Raw genomic sequence first — 23,005 nt, 5'->3', positions numbered from 1 at the left:
TGATTTCTGTTGTTCGTTCGTGCTATCGTGGAAGATCGTAAGAGAAAGCCCGCGAGCAAATGAATGTATTATTTAATTCTGGCCATTACTTTCGTCGTTAGTTCGCCACCTTTCAATTCACTAAAAAAATGTTAACACAGAGCGAAAAATCGATAACGTCGAACCGAAAATAACAGCTTCGTTGAACTTTACTCGGCTGTAAAAAATGGCAAATGTTTAGTCCTACGAAAAGAAAAAGTTTTTGCAAATCTCTAACAAAAACCAATCTTACATATCATATGATTGTGTTATTAAGATCAGGTGATGCATGCCATTGAATAGAACTCTTGTAAAGATGACTCAATGCCCAAAATCATAGCAGTATGGATAAGTGAGAACCAAGAGTTAATAGACGAACGCAGATATTAGCGAGGGTTTCAGTTTTACTATGAAGTTCCCCCCCTCCTCGTAGTGATGAGTTCTTTTTTTTTCTTAGCCTTGAACCTGCTTTTGGGTGACTAAATTGCTCTATAGCTGGTCTGCAGTGTGTCATGTCTACCCTGGAGTTTCTTGAACATTATAATTAAAACTGTACACTTGTATGTGCTAGCTTTAGTGGCGGTCGTGATTCTAAATTAGATGGACTTTGTTTTATGCTTGAAACGATCGGCCGCCTCACAACAGCAATGCAATTAGACGTTTACCTAGGTACCTTCCTATTAGGTACGCTGCAGATGCCCTGGAGTAAATATATTTGTTTTCATTGTACAGTAAAATACTACAAATACACCCGGAAGAATGGGACTGCCGGTAGTGCCATGGTTTTCTTTCTATCGTCTGAACCATGCTTATGATTCCGGTAAAATTCAGGCTTGAAACTCTAATTTAAACTAAGATTATCTTATACCAGCTCACGCCATTACCAGCAATTTTAGAAGCAAAAAAACTTTTACTTGCTCTGAGAACTTTTGACGACCCTTATAGCATACCATATGCTATACAATATAACTCGTATTAGACAATTTTGTTAGTACCTTAATAATAATATGAATAATTTATTATTATTTATGAGTTCACTATATGTTCTCACGACACTTGAACCAAAAGCCTTCTGACTGCTCCTAATATTGGCCTCGTTGAAGTTTAAATACTGTGACGGTTATCACAACAACGGCTAGAGTCTTCTGAAACAATCACATGTAAAAAAAAAAAAAAAAAAAAATCTTTTTGAGATCTACCGAACTTCTGAAGAGCAGACATTTTTATCATCTAAATTAATTGGGTTCATAAAAAATTTGTTTCAATATTAAAGAAAGGATTGCTTAATGTTGTAGCCATTAGATACAACTATTATATTGTTAATAAAGAAAGCCTAATATATATATATATATATATATATATAAAATTTTTTTTGATAACCGGACCCCTTATGAAATCTCTTCGAAACGTCTAGCGGTCGCTAGCACCAATGTGTTACATTTTTGATGATTATGGGCATTAGTATATCTTTTCTTATACATCATTATGAAAAATATTACACATATTTTTACGTAGATTTGATATTTTTTAACAATCGGCCTTTCAACGCTCTTTTAATATATATATATTATACATATATATAGTATATTACAAATACATAGATAGGTTCTATAAATATCAACTCCAAGATCCTGCACTTAAGCATGCATACCTCTTCTCCATAATTTAAGCCGACATTATTAAACTGAAATCGCTATTGCATTTACAAAATGTAGACAAACATATAAACGCACAAAATCTACAAATACTGGACAGTTACAGGCGGATTTGGCGAACTTCTGAGCTTAGAATGATAACCTGCCATGTAGGTACATGTGTTTTTTTGCAGTTGTCTCGAGCCTCTAACAGCTTCTGACACTATCCACGTACGTGCTATCATCGTTTTGGTGTGCAATCTTTCCACGGCCTTCGAAGTAAATCGACAGTGAGATACGCACGCCTATTTGTCGTTCCTTTTTACGGCGAGGAAACTTCCGTAGATGCAGCGTTTGATTCTCGGCGAGTAGGTTAATAATAACATGACCGTGATGTCCATTGCAGACACTACCATTACCCTGCGTCCAAACCTACTCGACAATGCCACTGAATTCGATGTCTTTCCAGGGCCATTCTCCCAGTCAAAGGGCCTGACGGATTTCATATTGAAATGTAAAAGGTTCCGATAAACGTTGCTGATCGACAGGTCGATGATGCAATTAGGCTCTGCAATCTGACTCGACGAAATGAGGGCTTTTTGCACACTTGACCAATTGAAAATACCTAGGTAGCCAAGTGTAGAAGCAAATCAAATTTACAACAATTAATTTCATGAACAGTCCGTTCTCAAACATCCGTTAACTGTCCGCAGATTTGAGCATTGTCATTTAAGCGAGCACATTAAGCCGTGGGCGACTCTTTGCTCAATGCTTTTTTGACTTCAGCAATTAACAGAAAACTCAAAACTTACATCTGTGATAGAAAACCAAGGGTATATCGTAGTGGTAGCTCTCCCTACTTTTAAACGTGTACTGTAATATGACATAAGAACTTAATTTGGCAGTATTTTTTTATCGGTGATTCGTAGTAAAAGCTTTTAGGACAAAGAAATATCAGGTTAAACGAAAAGGCGGTTCGTTGTCTTTGTTCTCTCCTGCGTAGCTCTTGTGAAAAAACAAAGGCCCCTCCACTGCTCAGTCGAAACAGAAGCAACGAAAGTGTCATTTGTAATGTATCAATCCGTAATGTTTCTTGCACCTAACATAGGCGCCCATTTATCATAGGACCCAATGAGGGTAGACAGAGGGCATTATCTGTCCAACTGCTCGATTTTTTATCGACGCGAAATACTTACTTTTCGAATCGTGTAAAACTGAAACACGGTCCAATATGAAGCGGTCGGTAGATGGGAAGCAACAAATACTTGTGACAATATTCATGCAGCAGCTAAAATGATTTGAAATAAAAAAACTTCCCTGACGCAAACGCCGGATGCAGCATTGTCGTCCTGAACTCGTTTACCATACCACGTAGGTAAACGGCGGTTGTTGTGGCTGTCATCGTATCGCTGTTAATACCAATCGTCATGTTTCTGCTACGAAAAGGTACCTGCTTGCAGGCAACTACTGCTGCCAATGAGAATAGGTAACTTCTTGCTGCAATATTGTCTCTGAAACGTGTATTCATGCAAAATCTACAATTTTGATATTTTTTGTTTTTATCGCTCTGGATTGATTTCTGTGTAGTGGACGCGAATCGTTCACACAGCAAAAGAAAGGATCTGCTTATGCATCATACCACTGTCACAGGTTCTTTAACTTTTAAATTCTAAAACTTATCAAAAGCTCATGTAAAAAAAATGACAGAGTTGAGCCTAAATCTAGCCAACACTGACACGTTCTACGTTTTGTAGATCGACTGTTAGTATAGTTGAATATGGCTTTGTCCAGATTACTCGTACTATGCAAGTTGTGTTAGTAACACTTTTTTTCTCTACGGTGTTCAATAGGGGACAGCAGAACACCTATCGAAGGAACTTAAAGTAAAAAAAGATGATCCCGCAACTTAATTATTAGTTTCTGTTCTGTATCTATGCAATTCGCCTCTTTTTGCCCGTCGGCCTTTTTTTAAAAAAAAAAACTAGTGCAAAGGAGCTTCTACCACGAGCGCCAGCGGTCTGAGCCATTTGCTGATGCCGCTCCTACAGATGGTGATGATGATCACCACCATGGTGACTTTGGTCTTATCAGTTCCTGATTTCTCCGTTGAAGAGCAAATTCAGAGCCCGACGAAATACCGCCGATGTGCGGCGCATAGGCACCCTTCCGCGGCCGTGCGCAGCGGAACACTGGGAAATTACATTCGCTCAGAGGGAATCGCATTAGAGTTCCGTCCATTCGCTGGTCCCTCAGCCTGTCGTTATAAGTCCGTCCACCAATTCGACTCCTAGCCTATTTCCTGCCATTGCTGCTGCCGGCAGTGGTGGTAGTAGTTGAGCCCATTTTCCTGAATTTCCCTTCTCAGACACCGCTGCGCTAGCCATGGCTCCTCTACGGTTTCACGACTCTTTCGATAGAGACTTCAGCGCCGCTAATGCTATCTTGCACTTCACTTCTTTCATACACGTAATCGGAGGTTGGGGCTAATGCAAGAGCCAAGTTATTGGCTGCAATGGAACCAGAACTGAAGGTAAGGATAGAGCTGTTAAGGATGAGTACGGGTTAGGACAGGGTAACACAGACATGAAGCGGTAGGCAAGTAAAAAGACGAAGATGACAAGTATTTGTATTGAGAAATGTGCAAGGCAAATTATATTTGATTCCTTCGCACTTTGCGATCGTCAAACGAGATTACCGGAAGACGGCATTGGCGGGTCGTCCTGCTCCTTGTGGGCCGCCATCCATTCCACGTGCGCAAAACGCTGCTAGCTGGGAAATACGAGCCGCTAACTGCAGACCGGTAGCAGCTGGACACTGAACGTGGGGCATACGAGCTGGTTGTATGAAAGTATAGGATGGCAAATGAACGAATTAGCGTTCTTTTACGCTTGTTAATTTTTTCCCTATTCTTTCTATTAGCTATTTTTCTCTTTATCGTCATCATCGTCGTGTTTTTGTGAAGCCCCTTCCTAGCTGGATCTTATCGGTTGTGGGCCTACAAAGCCCCAGAAAACGGGGTTGATTAAGAAAGGCGTGTCCAACGACGTGAGCCAGATGAGCATTAACTACTCGTTGAAAAAGGAATCTATGCATAGACGCATATTCTAGATGCAAATTGTTCCACAGAACCAACCGTGGCAGAACGTTAAAAGATTAGGTATTCTGTAAGTGAAAATCTACAATGTTCTGACGCCGCATTTTTTCTGATAATAACTGGAGGAGGATTGACAACTTCAGGCGGTAATAGACAGACTGAAACAATAACTTTTAGCTAAACGTACAACGTGAAAAACGCCGTCTAGTTTTTGTGTTCCATTTTTAACACTTTTCTACTTTCAGAACCTTTGCGATTCTTGTAAAGATGGAACAAGACAGGCAAGTAGAGTTGTAAAGGTCCTGGGTTCAGTATATATTTTCAAGAAAAAAACTCCTGATTTTTCGTATTTTAAGGTAATGCAAATATATATTGTATATTAGTGGCAGATAATAGCTATCTATTCGGTTTATACTAATATTAATACCTGGGCCGTAACGCTCAAGCGTGCTACTTTCGCTCAAATTGTCTAAGATAGTTCGTGCTTTTAGAGTTAGAGTTCCTTCGAATTGCCAAATCTCCAGACACGCGATGACACCCCTTTCGAAGCTGCCCACTGTTTGCTATAACAAGATTGTCCATAGGATTATCCAAACATACACACCATTTTCATATTATTCCTGGGAGCTGCGGCGCCTGTTTTATTTGCCAAGTTATATTTTTACCTTCTCCCGTTAAGCCCAGTACGGATGCACCACGGCATTCTATGGAACTGATCGCGTCCTTAACTGTAGATTTCTTTAAATGAAAACAGACGTTCAAATGTGTGCGTTTCTTCCCCTAGGCTTAGAACCTCGGCAAGCATTACAGCGAGTCACCATCTTCCTGAGCTGAGAACATATGTCGATGCCGATTTAATAGTAAGTAAAAGCTTTTCGGGTGCCTGTATGTTCACCTGTCTGTTCGAAGTGGCGGAACATGATTGTGGTTTCAACCTATAGTCGCACAGTCAGTGACACTCGGATCCGCTGAGGTGTACCCTTCCGAGGAATGTCTGCCCTTGCGTCTCTATAATTTGCCAGTGACGTTTTCCGACATCAGCTAAGACATCAGACATCCTACGTAAACGAACGCGTGAGGTAATCTCTTTGGGCCCGCGCGTCACATCCAGATGCGTGAAGTAGTGCTCCCGTGAAAACTGCTCAAATAGACAAACCTCAGTGTTTAGGTTACACTTAGCAGAAGGCCATAAGGCTCGAACTGGCGCTCATGTACCTACCCCTACGGTCAATCGCATCGTAGATACCTGCCGCTGTCTCCAACGCCCGAATCTATTGCCCAAGCCTTGAGCGGTAGATTCACCGGCAACACAACCCCTTTTATATTCCCCAGATACTCCAATCACGGTACTTAGCGTCGCAGCTTCGCTGACCGCTTCCTCCATCTTCAAATTATTCGCGTCGTGACAACTCGGTTTCGCTTCCCTCTTGCTGCCACCAACTGGCGCGAATTTCGTCTGCATAACAACAATGGCGAAGAAATTATCGATGACTTAATCTATTGTTGGATATATGTATATGGATATCCTACTGTCCAGTAAAAGCTGGCCCTATATCACTGACTATCCGTGATCTTGTCTATGTATGATTTTTCGTAGCGTAAAAAATATTTACCAAGTTAAAAAATCAATAGCCTCCTGCCAACAACCCAAACGACAAACAGCTGTAAATTAAAAAACGTCCTTTATAAACAATGTACGATATTTATCTGTGACTAACCTTTTGCAGAACCCTGTATACTTACTAACATGTACTCAATTAGCCACTTTTTTCTATATAGTTCTTTTGTATATATGTTTCATATAGCTTTGAGCAAAGCAAAAGCTGCGATCCATTTCAATACGCATGGTGAAATGATCCGATTCTTTCATCCGCTTACTTCATATATATGTTCTAATCCAACTGAAAAAAAGCTGAAGAGTAGTCGTGAGTGCTAAGGGCTTAAACCAATATTCTGCCCTTTCGCCTCGGTCCATATGGAAACATTATGGGCTGTGGCCGCACACAGAAACTAAGGCTGTTTGGTTAAGCGATTTTTAAAACCATTTGCGGCAAACGCATCCGGTGCGCCGATGTCACAGTCCTAAATGACCACGCTACACGTAAAGGGAGTTTCTGTACATGTGCGTAGCGGAAAATTGAAAAGATCTAGCCCCTTCACTTCGACTAGTCATACTTCAGCCTAAACACAACAGTTTGAAGAATGTCTCATTCCACCTCATTCCAGTGCACTAAGGCTACGCATCGATACCCAGCCTCCAGTATCATTCTAAATCGTCTTAGGACGCCATCTCTCGTCCTCATCGTACTACAGGGCATGTCCTTGCGTTATGATAATGTCGCAGTGCGACTAATGCTACTACAGCTTAGCAAATTGTTCCACAATCATTCTTTTTCTCTCTTTTCACAGTTTTCCACTTTCCCTATCGAACGACCGTCCTTCGGCCAATTTAGCAACCCGCCAAGTTTCCGATTCCAGCAGACATGCGAATTTTAGGCCGACTTTGTTTCATTGCCGAAATCTTCTGTCGTTATTCTCGTTCGTGACCGTCGTTGTGGTTTGACTGGCGTCATTGCGGCAAGCGTCGTCTCTCGTATGCACGACACTGGTCGAAATCAAATCATTTTATGGCTCCCTAAAGACGCGACAAAGAGCCCAGAGTTTGCTAACAGCACATTAGACGTTAACGTCGCAATTTGGTTTGCGTACTTTGTCAATCTGCGCTCGTTAGGGTTTAGGTGAAGGGTCTTTTTGATACGTAAAGTCGTTGTCGTAGTCACAGGTACAGCTTGACTCAGAGTCTAACTAGAACACATCAGCGTTAACGGAATTGGGCACCACCTTTATAGTTCGTAGGATCGCAGCTATAAGCTGATGCTATAGACTTCTTGGATAATAGGACTAAAGAGCTTACAGAGATTAGCTAAGTTGCAACCGCATTTATACATTTTTTAGACCAAAGTTATTTGGTTAAGAAGTGCCATCCTTCAACGTAGTTAGATTCTGACGATTGTTTGTTACAAGTTCGCAATACGACATTTGTAGGCTTCGTTTCTAGGAAATTTCAAAGCCACATCTATGATATATTGACAAGCCTGCACGACATTTGATGTCTTCCATAATCGCAAGTATCGAACAGCCGGCTATTCATCGATTTTAGAAATATACCTTTACAAAACGTATTGGCTTAAATCTGTGATCGAATAAATTCAACAGTCAAACGATGAGACAGCGTTTACTTCTGATGTCAATGAAACCACCCCGTGGCATCTTCATTCACTCATGAATTTCCTTTAGTCCTTGCAATTTCCTTTGGGTAATTGGAATCATTTCCCACTTCAGTGCAGCTGTTACAAACCTTTACTATTGAAGTTAACTCCGCTTTCAAAGTAAAGCAGGGCACATCACTTGGCTAGCCCCGCCATGCCACCCTTCGCCGTTTCTCTCCTTGATCTCAGTCACCCTACAGAAACACGACAATGTTGTGGCAACAACATGGTCAAAAATGTGCAGACCTCGAGGTACGAAATGCTTCCCTAACAGATTGCCCTGCTCAAGTCTGCGCGAATAATAGCTGCCACTGTTTTCTGTGGGTGATACCGTTCACCATGTTGCCGTCAGCGGCGACAATACCAGAAAGCAATATTGTTTGGTCGTCTGCGTCAAATCAAAGTATTTTCTATTTTGTTTCTCAGTGATACGGCTGAACCCGCGACAGATAAAAAAAAAGAACGGATGTTCAGAAGAGAGACTGGGCGAAGAGGAAACGTACATTCGAAATGTGGCGCGCTTTTTTGAGCTCATAGCGGTTGTCGAGCATAGCGGAGTCTATAGTATTCTGTGTCCGACTATTTTAGAGAAGAGAGTGTAATCGATAAGTACAAAAATATATACGCTTTGAGAGCCACCTGATAGCTCACGAAAAATAGAAAGGGAGACGATTAGCAGATATCGGTCTGAGGAGTCATAACGCAGCTTTCCGGCAGACAATATGTTATACTGGTATTGAAAGGGAATGACTTTTATGCTTGGTTAGATTTCGCCACGTTGAGTCTTTCTTCATGTAAGTTATAATTTTGATATAGCATGACTTGCTCGCAGTATTGTCTGACTCCGCTGCGCTCAAAGATATGTGTTCGGTGCTTACCGGCCATTACACAGAAAATAACGACATTATTAAGAGAAGCTACTTGACATAATTGATCCGGCACTTTCTTGTAAAAAGCGGTATTTCTACCTAGAGAGATTCAAATTAAGCAGTCATATCAAGTTGTGTGCTTGTCTTTGAAAATCGATTTGTTTACCGTTTCCAATATCTGTTTATCTCTACGTGTTTATGAAATTTCTATGACTAAGATTCGATTCATATCGTTATATGGGTCGGTGAACTGGGTGACAACACATTTAGAAGCACAATACTTGGTTTTTTGTAAATTTGTAAGAAACAGTAAATTTTTACGGTTCCCTGTAAAGTTCATCTTTCATGCTAAAATCATTGTTCTTTTATATGATATTAAACTAGTAATTGTAGATTGCCGAAACATATGTCATTCAAAGGTATATATCATAGTTGACAGCTAACAGTAATTAATTCACATAAGGATAATATTTATGAAATACAAAAAAAAATTAAATTACCGGAGATAAGCCAGCTCTTGAGTTCTTTCGTGTAAGCTGCGCGTTCACCATATCCACGTCACAAGGAGTATAGAAAAGCACAAGCGTTCTTCCCTAGGCTCTCTGTTTGTAGGAACCGTTCACAAACGTAAACGTGCTAAATAACATAAACTTGAAACTCCGAACGAAGCCAATATAGGAACACCACATATTCTAAGATAATGGTTTTGAACGACACATGACCCCTTGATCATCCCGCAGATAAACCATGACCAACCTTGTCCGAGCGACAACCTGACGTCGGATTGGTGTCTCAGGACGCCCTGGTGCCCTACCTTCTCTAGCCACTATAATCAGAAGCGCATGTGGGGAAACGGCAGCGTTCCAAATGGAGAACAAATTTACCGTATTTAGTATCACTATCGGAACTTCGGTAATGAGATGAGTAAAATATTCAACATGGACCATATCCAACACCCCTGTGAGTTTTTCAAGGAAATTTGAGCATAATTCGCTGGGTCACTTGTGCTGCTCGATTGCTACGAGCACGAACGGTTTCCGTCTGAAGAGAAATCGAATATTACCAAATAGCCCTGGGTGATCTTTTCGTGTCCTATGATATGGAACCCGCCTGTAATTATCTTATAAACCGGCAAATCTTAACGATAAAACAACGCCATTTCTCGCGGCCGATAGTAGTTCCCACGATTCGTAAGCAAAATATCAGTGGACTAGATGCCATCCTCTCAATGTGCAGCACAGCTATATTGTCGAAGACAAAGATTAATACATTTATTGACGTCTTACACGATGCTACAATATATCCTCTAAGGTGGAAAGTGATTCCGCACTGTGATCAATTTATTATTTAGTTTAGGGCATTATAACATCGGCCGGTCTCACGGTCTATTCAACGCCGTTGGCATACCGTATATAATTATAATATATTATATATATTATAATTATATACGGAACATAGATATTACAGTATTTACACGCGAAGCCTTTCTATTACCAGAAACTGTTGACCGCTGAAAGTCCTGCATAGGCGGGAGGCGATATAGGGGTTAAACGCGTTCCTATTCGACGCAACGAGCGTGTCAATCAATCCATAACAATTGTCCAATCATATACAATGAAGAGAGCAATAGGGCAGGTACAGCTGAGTGTTTTGTGAACGGCGTATATGCTCCATAGCAGGTGTACAGGTGGCGGAACAAAGAAGCTATAACAGAACGCAGTATAAATTAATATAGTTCAGCGGAACTCGATACCCAACGATAACTGCCCACTTCCGCGTCAGTTTAATAATTCTGTATACAAGGTTGCGAGTACTTAAATAGTACTGTATGCTAATTCGGCTTAAACATAGTCTAGGATTAATTGGCTAAACAATCAGTTATGTATCATGACATGATCAATTAATATTTGTCCAAAAGAACGTACCGAATGTTACTATTACCACGTACAAGCCGACAAAAAGTCGCAACGCTGGCAAGTTCCTTACACGATTGTTTACTGAACTGGCTAAGACTGCTGGTTTGCAGATTTCGCTTTCAGCGCCGTTGTTTTAACTAAGCATTGTTTCAAACGGCTGACGGGAGGCCCCTTCCAGCATATAACAAACTTTTTGTCTATCAACACTTCGGAGCAGTTTTTTTTTTAGCAGAATTGGAAGATTTTTTAACGGACGGTAGACTACCTAAATCGTTTTACGTGTTTTTAAGTTCAGAAGGTTAATATTATATCACCACACATTCATGGAGATCGTCCAAACCTTTTCCCGCGGTTGTTGTTGTCCTTCTAGTTGGACAGCCGAAACACAGTCTACTTGCGTGTGATAGAAAATGCTCGGGAAACATTGGAGCTAAACTATATCATTACAAATTATACCTATGGGCATTAATGCGCATAAAATAGTTCTCTGTGGGAGATGATTGTAGTCCACGGCGCATACGAGCGGACGTCGACTGATGAAACGCATTGACTTTCCGGTGTCTTTTATACCGCTCAAGGACATTCCAAGCACTAGGCCAAGGTCCAGTTAATCCCGCTGGCCTGGCCCCACACGCTGATTATTTCAAATTTAGCGGTTTTTTTTCTAAGAGTTATTCCTGATTGTCTGCGCTGTTTACAACATTGGCGGCGCCAGTTTGAAGCAGTTTTCTTTATACGCGACCACGGGGCTACGAGACGAGACGACTGCATTGCAGACGTGGCGTCGTTCGATGCTGGAAGAAAAGTAGCTGAAGTAACGGGATAACGGAATCATTACAGCAGACATTCAGGGTTAAAGGAAACGTATAACCATAAAATTGTAGATATGCATTCGGATCTAGTACGGTTATAGTACGGATCAAGTTACCAGATAAACTGTGGATCCTCTATTTGAGGATACGATGTCTTAATCATAGATGGTCGTCGTTAGGAAGTCCGGCTTAGCCGAATCCTCCTCCGATTCATCGAAGCCAATAAGACAGACTATCTATTCCGGGCATCAAGAAAGTTCATACTGTTGGGGGGGGGGGGGTCGCCCTTCACGAAGATATTACGCTGTTTTAACTGAAATTCCGAGCTGGTTCTCCATATTAAATAGCGTATTTGCGATTTTACTCGAGACATAATTGGCTCTTTGATCCAACAACAAAGCTGTCGCATGAACGAAATGTTTGCTAAAGCCTGTATAGCTTCACTAAGAATTATAGCTTACAGAAAACGCCAATACTTCTTTTGTCACACTGTTATGGCTGCTTGAAGCATTGCGTATGTTTAATTAAGTAAACAAAGGTATTTTTGAACTCCAAAAAATCATAACATCAGAAAAACGAAAGAAACTTTTCAACGATACTAATTCTGTCATATAATAATGGGTAACCATTCTGTGAGATTCGATTATCCAAAGGGTCAACCCACGTTCACAAGGTCAACAAAACCTCACGGAAAAAAACTTCTTTTTCAGCTCCTTCATTAACTAGTTCAAGTGTTTCCCCTTTTTCAACTAAACAGTCTGTAAATCTTCAGGAAAAACGTACCTTAAACGAGATTATTTATTCGGCGAAATTCATTTCCATGCTGTATAGATCTGGGTGAGCTAAAAGAACTTGTTATAGATTCATGTATTCCGAGGGGTTGTGGGTAAGTTGTTATAAAACGTGAACAACGTAGATGGCGTTATTATCGTATAATTCTTGTCGCTGGCAAATAGACAAGAGGAGATAGCGATGACTTATTGCAAACGTAAGTGGTTTAATGGTGGAAGATTTAATTGCCAGATCCACTTAGAAGAAAAACAGATGCGGGATAAGTTACACAATAGGTAAACATACGTTGTATACGATAGTACAAACGATGCAAAAGATTCATGCTTTCATATCAAGATAATTAACGAATAGCCTATCTGTACTCGACCTGTTTACGCGAAGTGGAATGAATAGGGTTTTTTGTTGGACGCACTGGGTAACGAGTGGGGTTCCATGGCAAGAACCGATTCGCCGTAATATTCGTTTTATGCAAGCATTTTCTATAAGGCGAGATACTGAAACAGCACAGTTCCGTGTAGGACGGGCTATAAGTAACGAGATCTAATTTTGTATTGCTACCGTTTTTGAATCAATCCCTAGACGAAATAGATAATTTTGAACACGAATTGTATGAGTTACACAAAAGAGCCAATATTATATAGTTCACAACACAAACAGGCGACTAGTTGAGTCTGTCACTTGTTTCAACGGCCACATACTCAGGCGTTGTTACGGCATTCACTATCGATACCGCGTTCACCATACGGTACTCAACGCAGTCCTAGGATTAAGGTTTATCAACTGCTGCGACCCAACCCATTAAGTAAAATAAGATCAAACTTAACAGTTTGAATGCATAGTTTTCAATGCGCAAGACGGCCGGCGTGAAGCCCTGCTATTTTGTATATCCGCTTCGGAAAGTCCGCCATCGTACAAACAAATAGCTAATCATAACGGTGCATAATCCTACACCGCTTTTTACTTCGAGAGTAGTACACAGATTCATAATCGCACGTAATACAGCCTTATTTTTCGATTTTGGTCTAGAACGTTTGCGTCGTTCGCCAATAGTTTGAAATGAAAGGCCATAATGTCTCTCAGAGAGTAGCATTCAAATTGGGAATCTGCACAATGATCCTAAATAAAGACCCTTCGCGCCATTATGACAAGTTTCTATTCTATCTGAGATATGTCTTCGGTTAGCCACACAAGGAACTGATAAAGACGAAAGACGAGAGAGAAGGTCATATGCAGTCAATATGAGTATGTAAATGTAAACTAATGTAAAAAAAAGCCACTTGTGCACCGACGCAGTGTTTCAGTCCATTGAATTCCAAATGTTACATAATTAATCTATTTCTGCTTGAGGTATGATCTTGCTTCCTATTTAGTTTTGTATATAGAAAAAAGGTGACGGATGCGCCGAAATGAATTGACAATATCAACGAGATTCGAAGCAGCGCGATGGTTCGAAAGACACGTAGTCTGGGCAGTGAAAGCGTCCATTGCGTTAGTAATCGTGAAAGAGCATATGCATGCAGGTTCAAATCTTAGCGATGGCATAAAAATTCCGTTCTGCAGGTCTGTTAGAGAGAATCCAGATAACCCCAGTAAGACCGGCCCTGGCCGTGATATACTGAGCACTCTATCATAAAAATGAACGATCTATGAGCAATTTCACAAGGCAAGGACCTTCAAGCGATGATACGCAGAGGCAGTATACACACACGGTATACTAACTACTTACTTAGTTTTTGCGATTTACCCCGCATGCGATGAGTTTCAGGGAAAAGAAAACGTTTAAAATCGTACATATCCAATTAATTTTAGCTTGCATCATTTTTAAAATTCTTACCGCTAACGTCTTTATCTATGGAAAGGGCACCGCCGCAGAAAGACAAACATAATGAAGCTTCCAGCATTATATGAGTGAAATTATTGGATTGAAAATGTCGAAGTAGGTACGTCCGATTCAGCTTTAGAGTCAGGCTTATAGTTTTTTTTATTTATCTAGTAATAACAATTATAAAAAAAAACCATGAAATTTTTTTCCATGACTAATCTGAGACGATTGAAGCAGTAAGTGAAAAATTATTTAGGTACTCAGTTTGTTTAATACTTTGGACTCATAACTCACACATAACCTGATGTTTTGCATATCTACAGAATCTTTATTTACCCGGAAAACAAAACTATTTTTGGGCTATCGGTTACCTCACATCAGCGTCAACTTGATCCTCCTCCGAGTGTCCTCCATCCAGGTGCAATCCCTGCGAAATGTCACTGTTATAGTTTCAACTGTATCTATTTCCGTCCTTCCTGTACCCCTATCACAAAATCTTCGCTCGTATCATACTTTTCTCGTGTTTCTTTTTGTGCTGGTCCACAAGTGATAGTATAAACCATTCAGTCATCAAAAGAAATAATAACGTCTGCATACCGTAACCATTGTCTCCAATCGTATAGCAACACAACAACAGCTACATAAATTCAATAGGGTACAATAAACGAACCGTTCCTCTAGCTTCGACAAAAGACTTATCTGCACATATATATATATATATATATATATATGCAATACACATATGCATATATATAGACAATACACTTAAATGTATGTAACATCAGCAGACCTACACGCCAATGCTAAATTCTGCATGTTCTTTGATCAACTGCAAATAACAGTAATTGATCATGTGAGATGCTGGTCTACATACCGTTCAAAGCTAGGTTTTGGCTAGTCTAAGTTCGCTGGGGTCACTGAATTCGGGCTGATCACCTGCCAGTGGTTGCGTCACAAAATCTTACATCGGCGCATATTGTCCATCGCTGTAACCTTTTGCATCTTGCTGTTCCTGGAACTGTAGCAGAAAGTTAGTCTGCCGCTTTATCTCACATACACACGGTGTACGTAACGTAGCGAACTTAGGCGATAACTTCTGTATATACGGGCTTTCCCAAGTCAATCATTTTTAACCCTTGCAGCTGCAAGACAAGTAAACGCTAGGGTTTACAAGTATTCCTAGTGACGCACTCTGTGTTTCGATTGAAGTTAATTTGGTGACAATATCATCATTTCACTACGGAATTTAATCGAGCTGAGTATTACTACACGACCTGTTGATAGTATATATACAACTGGCTCATATCGTACCACAGACGTTGTTGCCGTTGAAATCCTTTCGTGTCGAAAAAAGCATCCTCATTGCATTGTCACCTAGTTAACTGGACGATTCCAGCTTATAGCTCTACTAGGTTGGCCAAAAAGTAATGCTCGTTTTCCTTCTTTCATTGGACATTTTGTTTGTTTCTACGGAGCACCTTCGCTAAAGCCCGTTGTAGTTTTATACAAAACTTTATTTTAAGCTTAGCCTTCAAGTATGGATGACATGAATGAAACAAAGAAACCTTTCTATCACCTATTGTAACTTACGTTTTGCCGAGGCCAAAAAGCTGCCGAAGCAGCAAACTTATGGTTACTACGTACGGAAAAGACGGTTTGTAGTTCGCTTGGTTTGAAAGTGAGATTCTGGATTTACGGACTGCAGCCAGTTTCGCGATCGGTTGTTCGAGGTCGATGAGGAACTGGAAGACGAGATACGCGGAAAACGACTGGTTGCCCTTTAGACATCTTGAATTTATGATATTTCATCAGAAATTACAAGTGTCGTTATCTCATAAACTGAATCATGAATATAAGTAAGCAAGGCTTTTCGCTATATTCAAACATATCGTCCAGCACTGAGCCATAGGCACCTACAATGACACATTCGGGTACAGAATTGTTCCGGGTAGGAAACAATGGTAGGTCTGCGTCAATATAAAGTATAAAAATAAAGATGTTATTTTTTAAGATACGCCTAGGCTCCAAATCAAGTCGCATCTTTTGATCTGTGAAACTGACAGGCTCAAGATAAAGAAGAGTAAAACAGTTTCCAGGGATCTGTATTATTATCGTACTATGGATTATATCCACTCAACGACTCTGTGTGAAAAAGGAACTCGATGACAGAGTTATTGTTTTCCGCGATGACGCGCCAAATGTGGCGAAGGTCGTTGAAGCTGCCATATAAGATATACTTCTATTGCACCTATTTTTTAGATCAAAAATTAGTCCCTAATCTGAATGGGATACAGGGCGACAAAAAATAAAAAATACTTGTAAAAAACTTAATATAATAGGCGATACGTACACTTATTAACAGAGGGTTACGTACATGTAAGGTTAAACGAATCGTTCAAGAGAGGTCGTTATCTAATCTAGTTAATTCCACGGCTTTTTCAATTATGATCGCTATTGTCCCAGGATGTTCACCTGAATCTCGGTTTTCGTTACTAACCTCGGACGTACTCACTTATCACAGTAATATTTCTTTAGACATTTTTTTTTATGAAACAATTTCTCACTGTGAAATGCATTGAGTGGGTTTCGCACACGCGTACATTAACCATCTGAAATCCCTAAGGCACACGCAGGATCAAGGAAAACTCATCGTAGGCCAATGGCACAGCTGAAGGCCCCGGCGATTTCGGATGCGTGTACTAGAATCAGTTGTGGATAGTTTGAACTGATCTTAAATGACTATTCAGAGTGCAAAAGCTATTACAATTAATATAATTAAAGCCGTTCTTAAACATTGTTGTTGCGTGCCATGGCTACCAAGGTAATGTCGCATATTTTTTTAGATTGAATTACCGTAACCACTCTATGGAATATGTATTTCTCATCATAGTATTGGGCGTGTATAGAGTACGACAATGGTCAATAGAATGATTTGAAATGGTGTCTAATCAACAACTTCCTACGGTTACTAGATGTAATCCCAAAGAGCTTGTAGAAAAAGTGGTGACTTTGGTGGGACTAACTGACGTACTTGATCCAGTCACTTCTATGGTCGTTCTTAAAATGAAACCGACAAACTTTTTTCTCGCTTACGGCTGTGGCCAGTTGCTATACTCAAAATGCCCTTGTTTCTCTCTCGTACACTACTTTCCTATGCCGGTTATCGTCAGGCGAACACTCGCACACCCAATCCAGCCGGCGCATTCACTGAAAACGTTTCCCGAAGATACTCTGATGCATGGCAACAGAATGCGTTCTACATACGCAATACAATCACTTTAAAGAGGATACAAGGCAGTTACGTTCTTTTTTTATGTAATGTATTTTAGTCCATCCAATAGGCTCGTGTAAGCACACAATATCAAGTTACTAATCATGATAACTGCTTTCCGTACTCAAAGGCATCTTTATCTACAGAATGGGTCGACAACACGTTGACAAAATTTTTTGAAACACGTATTTTTTTAAAAAAATACGTAGAAAAAGGATTTTCCTACAGACCCTCGCCTCGCTTTCTATATACTCCCAGCCGGGTACGGACATTCTGAGCCAACCACTATTTCTGCCATCGCAGAATGTTTCAGTTATTGGATGCTACAGTAAACGTGCAAGTATACATTTTTTTTCTCTTTTTTTATTCGATTATGTATAGCGGTAGCTGTGCAAGTCTGAGATCTTGTATTTCAGAAAATTTTGATCTCATCGCATTTATTCGATAAGGTAGTCAAATATTCGCGATAAAATGCTACTCGGAAAGTTCCGGTGAAGCAGGTCGATCAGATTAGTTTTCGATTTCCTGATGAGGCTTTTCATCACCCTGAACCACATCGATGCTGCAGCTTGGCCATCGCACCTTCAGACATTCGACTACGCCGTATCTGGTTTGTGACCAATCCCGGTCGTCATTGTAACGCTCGCCGTACAGGGTCATCTTTGCAGTACAAAAATAAATTACGGAGAGGCTTATAGATCGAAACTAGTGAAGAAACTTACTCCTTCACTCTGAGGAATATCTAATATTGCATAATGATGATCCTAGCAAAAATAAATTGATTTATCTGTCACATGTTTTGTATGCGTAGAATACATTATATGTGCTCGGAACATGTATATGTATGGCGTTTAGACATCACCATGTTCTTCTTTTTATAGTCAGTAGTAGAATATTTTGCGTTACAAGCTCGATTGATGCGGCAATACGGATCCTAAACAAAACACGCGGACAGTTTCTGCTATCGTTAATCTTCTATTGAGTAACGTCAGCTATTCCAAGCACATTGTAAACAACAACACACTGATCTAACGTAGATTTTGAATTTGGCGCTTATCCGGCAAACTTTCGCTGTCCTCGAAAAATATTTTGATTTCGAATTTCGATTCGAATTTGTTTTCAAATGCTTATTCAATTGTTATCGTTTACCTTCAGGAGTGCGCTGCGCCCACTTAAACGAAGATAGCACAGGGTGTAGATTCCGGGCTTGTCCTGCAATAACCCTGCATCCTCGCAGCAGACGACAGAATAGTGTGCCGCTCTATTAATGACCCACACTGGGTAAGGTGGATTTTTAAGGTAAGAACCCAATTGCAGCTCCATGGCCACATCTGGCGTGGGAAGGAAGCCGATGTCCGTTTGTTCATGTATGCCTTCAACGAAAAATCAGGCGAGATACTCCGTATTTGAATAGAGCAGTTGAAGAAATTTACATAGATTGGGTAGATATGAAATATCTACCCAATCTATGCACATGCGATGTGTATGTTGTATATATACAGCATACCTTTGAGTAACCTTTTTGAGAAACCTTTGAGTTGCATGGATACATGTAACGAGTATATGTAACCCTGATGTTAACTCTTCTCTTGAGCTTCTGGAAGTTAAGTGGCTATCATTACTTGTATTTGTTAGGCCACTAGAATCCATTGCACTGCTCGAAATAAGTTTCTAAACGTCTATAGCTATACCTGGAAAATCCGGATTAGATCCGTCCGCCAGCGTGAGAGCTGCCCGCCCGCTTATGAGGAGGTTTACCAGAGTTTGATCACAGTCGCCACGTTCTGTCAGTAAATTACTCCACTCCATGCCGCCCTTTGACGCGATCACCTACATAACAAGTACTCATGCGGTAAACCTTACCATACCGTATAGCAACTATCAAATTAACGATTGGGATCATGCGGGTCGGGCATGTTACTGCTGGCCTTCCATTTCCAAAAAAGAGGCAAATCCAGTTGTTTATAAACACTTTCGATTACCCTACTCTTATCGTAATAAAATAGTACATACTGTCTATTTAATTGCTTAGTACATAGCCCTTCGAATGTAAGCTTGCTTAATTGCTTATAATATTTCCTCTTACACAGGCCGACGACCGAGTTGTGGCTCATTCCAACAAAAATCGATGGCTTAAAAACACCCCAGCGGCTGAATGTTGCCAAACGCACAAACGTAGCGGCATTTTCCTTTGCCCCCTCCGAAAACCTTGATAGTTTTCCATTGTGGGCGACTTGTCATAATGCAATGCTACAGAAGCTTGCCATTCATCAAACGTCGGATTCCTACTATTCACGTAACGACTTTATGATCATTATTAACACAGTCTAGCTTTTGTTAGGAAAAGCTAGAGTCGGAATAAGGGACATGACTGAAAACAATCCATTTAAAGACTGCCGTTTGCTGATTAATGTCGGTCTTCGCTTGTTGTTCTGCCTAATCGTACCGCGTATCTATCTGGCAATTTGTAAAGTGAACGCATTGACAACATGGCATCGTCGTACCGACTAAAGGTGTAGACGAAATGGAGACAGGAGACTGTCTTTGTAGTAGTAGTAGACAGAAGAAGTCTGCGCTGATGTTGTACTTGGTACGTTTGCTTATATTTTACCAACGGTGCCCTTTTTTTAAGGAGATTATGTAATGAACAAACTCATTACCGGAATATTAGGTACTCCACAGAAGTCCTGTACATTGGCCCTGTGCAAAGGACCAGGCACGAGCTACGGATGCCTGGAATCCAAACATTAACATATCTAGCAAGTCTCCCGGCGTAAAGCAAACTGCGGTATGCCTTTGGGGACGTAAAACCACTGCGTAAGATTTACTATCGCGGTATTCCTGTACCGGCATCTTTTTCAAGAACAACGACTGATATTCGTTGTAACGAACTGCAACGTTGGCAACGTCGCACTCATTGCCACTTTACTTCCTCCCAATGCCGCAATTAGTCTTAAGCAGGATGTACTTATAACAAAAATCAAAGCTAAATGCACAGCCTGTAACTTAAATTAACTATAACAATATCAGTTCCGTAATCGGACAACATATTTCAGGAAACACCCCATAAAAAAAACATTTTCTTAGTTACCGAGCATATGAATGGTAAAACTCCGTACTGGCTCATGTCTTTCTGATTCGTGCGGATAATATCCACTAACTCCGTTAACGAGGTCGCGACAGAACGGTGCCAGTGTTCTGAACTTGAGTTGGTCGAAAAAAATACAGCCTCAGCTGTCCCACCGCTGTGGTTACTTTGCGCAGCTAACCATATAGTTTTTGCAAGAGCTAATATAAGAAGAATTTTGTTCGTGTCGGACACGACAGATTCACGTATTCCATCTTGGCAGTAGGCTTTGATGATTCGTGCCTAAAACGAAAACGAACAAACGTGTCCTGTTAAAGTTAACATGAAGCGTTGTGGCACTGTCTGAAGAAAAAGTGAACGTACCACAAATTTTTAGCAAAGAACGACCAAGTAAGCATATGGTCCACTGAATCGTTCTTCTATTGGCTGGTAGGCTTATTTGAGCACCCGGAAGGATAAAGAAAGAACTAAAAGATCTACACACATTGTACTTCCATACTGCACACCCAAAATAGGTCTAGTCAACGCAGAGCCTAGGTTATTCTCAGATCAACTCTCATCGAAAGTTGTCGATCTTTGGTTTCAAAATGGCGGCTTGGTCACACGTCGCCGCACGTTTTCGTACAGTGCAAAATTCGCCCGGCGCACACTATTAGCCATTGTGCGAGGGCGCGATACAGTAGACATGTTTTTGATCGAAAGATGCATCGGTAATACACCTATTAAACACACGGTCATGAATACGTACTTGAATCTATTGTTGGGAGTTTTTGGAAATTCAGAGTGAAGGCACTCACCTACCTGTACGACAGCCAAAACCCCGCACGGTCCATCATAGGTCTGTTTGAGAAACGGTAAGTTTTTATCAGGAAACGTAAACGTTTCATTGTACCAGGCCACCTTGTCCTCCTCACAACGTATGCGCGATAAAAACAGATAGTAAAGAGTCATTTTTTCGTCATTGGTAACCAGTGTCCCCATTACGGCCATCTTGCAATGCTAAACAAGTTGACAGCTACTTCGTTTACTTCAATAAATAAAGCAATATTTCCGGCCGGTATTTCCAAGCTACAAGGGTCTGACAGTGCAGTCAATATGTCGACGGCGATATTTGTTATGTGCGGGTTTAGAGCTGTTCAGGTCTTTGTTAAGCCTTCTCTGTATTACAGGGTGTACGCCAGCGGTTAACGAGTACTTGAAATGATCGCAGGCGACAGAAGAACCTCTATTTTAAACGTGAATCCATGTTATTAACTGAGTGCATTTCGAAAATAACTCTGTATTGGCCAAGAACATGGTTCCGTATCTCGTATTTGAGAGATTTGTGTGCCTACCGCACGTAGGGACAGTGAGGTGCCACGGGTTCAAAACATAGCGAAGACACATTTCGGTTCGTGTTGGCAGAAGGAGGCACCGATTATCTGAAGTAATGCTTAACTAGAACAGCACCAATGGACACGAGACTCGGAACGTTTACGTTACGTTGACTTCCGTTGATACGCAGACATACAACAAATGTTATTTGACCTTGTTAACCATGTTTCGAATAAGTGTCCAAATGTTCTTCTAATCGAAAACTGCGTAACTGTTCAATTGATGAGTGTCGAACCCTACGTAAACCAGTGAACAGAAAATCTACTAGCTTTTGGTTTTACGGGTATTTAATAACGTTTTGAAGTTTTACCAGATTTATCAAAACAAGACCTGTATTTTAAAAATTTATTTTAAAAGGATTATCGTTTCTCATCGACACTTTTTGATGCTTCATTTATGTAGAGGAAAATAGAGACTTCGTAGATTAAGTATATATATATATATATTTTGAAAAGAGAAATACTTCCGCAAAACAGTTCCCTCGAAAATTTCTCCCTAGCAAATATTGCACGTATGCATGTGACGGCATACCGCTAATACATATGTGCGTGTCCACTGAATTAATAGGCATTTAGACCTATAAGTGCTATACTATTCAATGCTTGCTGCGTATGTGTATATCTTTTACAGATTGATATCAACTGTATCGCCGTTATTGAAACAGTTCGATAAGTTGATATTCTCTGATAATTTAAAGCATTCGACCTCTTTCAGCCGTATTGAAGATCCCTCGACATATTAAATTTCATTTGTAACCACGTAGGTTAAAACTATGTCGGAACATTTAGGACATATTTAGCTTCTTAAGACTGTGTAAATTATATGATTTGTTGAAAGTCTGTAATTCATATTTGCCTGTTTCGTACAAGTACTAAGGCAGCCTTATTAGGTAGCCTTAAGACCTACTTCATAATGGAGGTGCTCGCGCAATGTTTTCGTCAAGTGTATCTACTGTAATAATTTGCTGTAGCTTTTTTTGAACGGTTGTCGTCGGCGGGATTCGAACCCGCAATGCCCGGATTACCTGACTGAGTGATTCTCTCGAG

General features: G+C 40.5%; 1 protein-coding gene across 4 annotated transcripts; it reads right to left on the bottom strand.

Annotated features, from left to right (window-relative positions):
* Positions 1–782: 782 nt before the first annotated feature.
* On the bottom strand, positions 783–21,667 carry LOC111269530 (putative ubiquitin carboxyl-terminal hydrolase MINDY-4). 4 transcript variants are annotated; one of them, XR_002685810.2, is made up of 8 exons: positions 21,387–21,667; positions 20,589–20,867; positions 19,189–19,327; positions 18,647–18,870; positions 15,871–15,968; positions 15,101–15,244; positions 14,598–14,653; positions 783–1,163 (listed from the first exon to the last, which is right to left on the bottom strand). XR_002685810.2 is itself a non-coding variant. In XM_022849195.2 (5 exons), exons 1-5 carry the CDS (start codon positions 21,573–21,575, stop codon positions 18,008–18,010), a joined length of 981 nt encoding a protein of 326 aa, XP_022704930.1. In that variant the 5' UTR covers positions 21,576–21,663; the 3' UTR covers positions 17,727–18,007. The 4 variants fall into 4 exon arrangements, 1 of the variants encoding a protein (XP_022704930.1); XR_002685811.2 differs by lacking the exon at positions 783–1,163 and having other exon boundaries at positions 14,526–14,653; XR_015314619.1 differs by lacking the exons at positions 783–1,163; positions 15,871–15,968 and having other exon boundaries at positions 14,526–14,653; positions 21,387–21,666.
* Positions 21,668–23,005: the final 1,338 nt, after the last annotated feature.

This window comes from Varroa jacobsoni, unplaced genomic scaffold, assembly GCF_002532875.2.
Source record: "Varroa jacobsoni isolate VJ856 unplaced genomic scaffold, vjacob_1.0 scaffold_1393, whole genome shotgun sequence".
NCBI lineage: Eukaryota > Metazoa > Arthropoda > Arachnida > Mesostigmata > Varroidae > Varroa > Varroa jacobsoni.
Note: the sequence above shows the minus strand (reverse complement) of the source record. Positions and strands in the feature narration are given on the sequence as shown.

What these genes read in the sequence shown, in the direction of transcription:
- LOC111269530 (XM_022849195.2), bottom strand. Translation starts at nt 21,575, where the DNA reads ATGGCCGTAATGGGGACACTGGTTACCAATGACGAAAAAATGACTCTT. An exon ending in TTTTACCATTCATATGCTCG is followed by an intron (nt 19,328 to 20,588) that starts GTAACTAAGAAA and finishes CTTGTTATGTAG; the next exon opens with GTGATCGCGTCAAAGGGCGG. An exon ending in GGCGCAGCGCACTCCTGAAG is followed by an intron (nt 18,158 to 18,646) that starts GTAAACGATAAC and finishes TGTACTGCAAAG; the next exon opens with ATGACCCTGTACGGCGAGCG.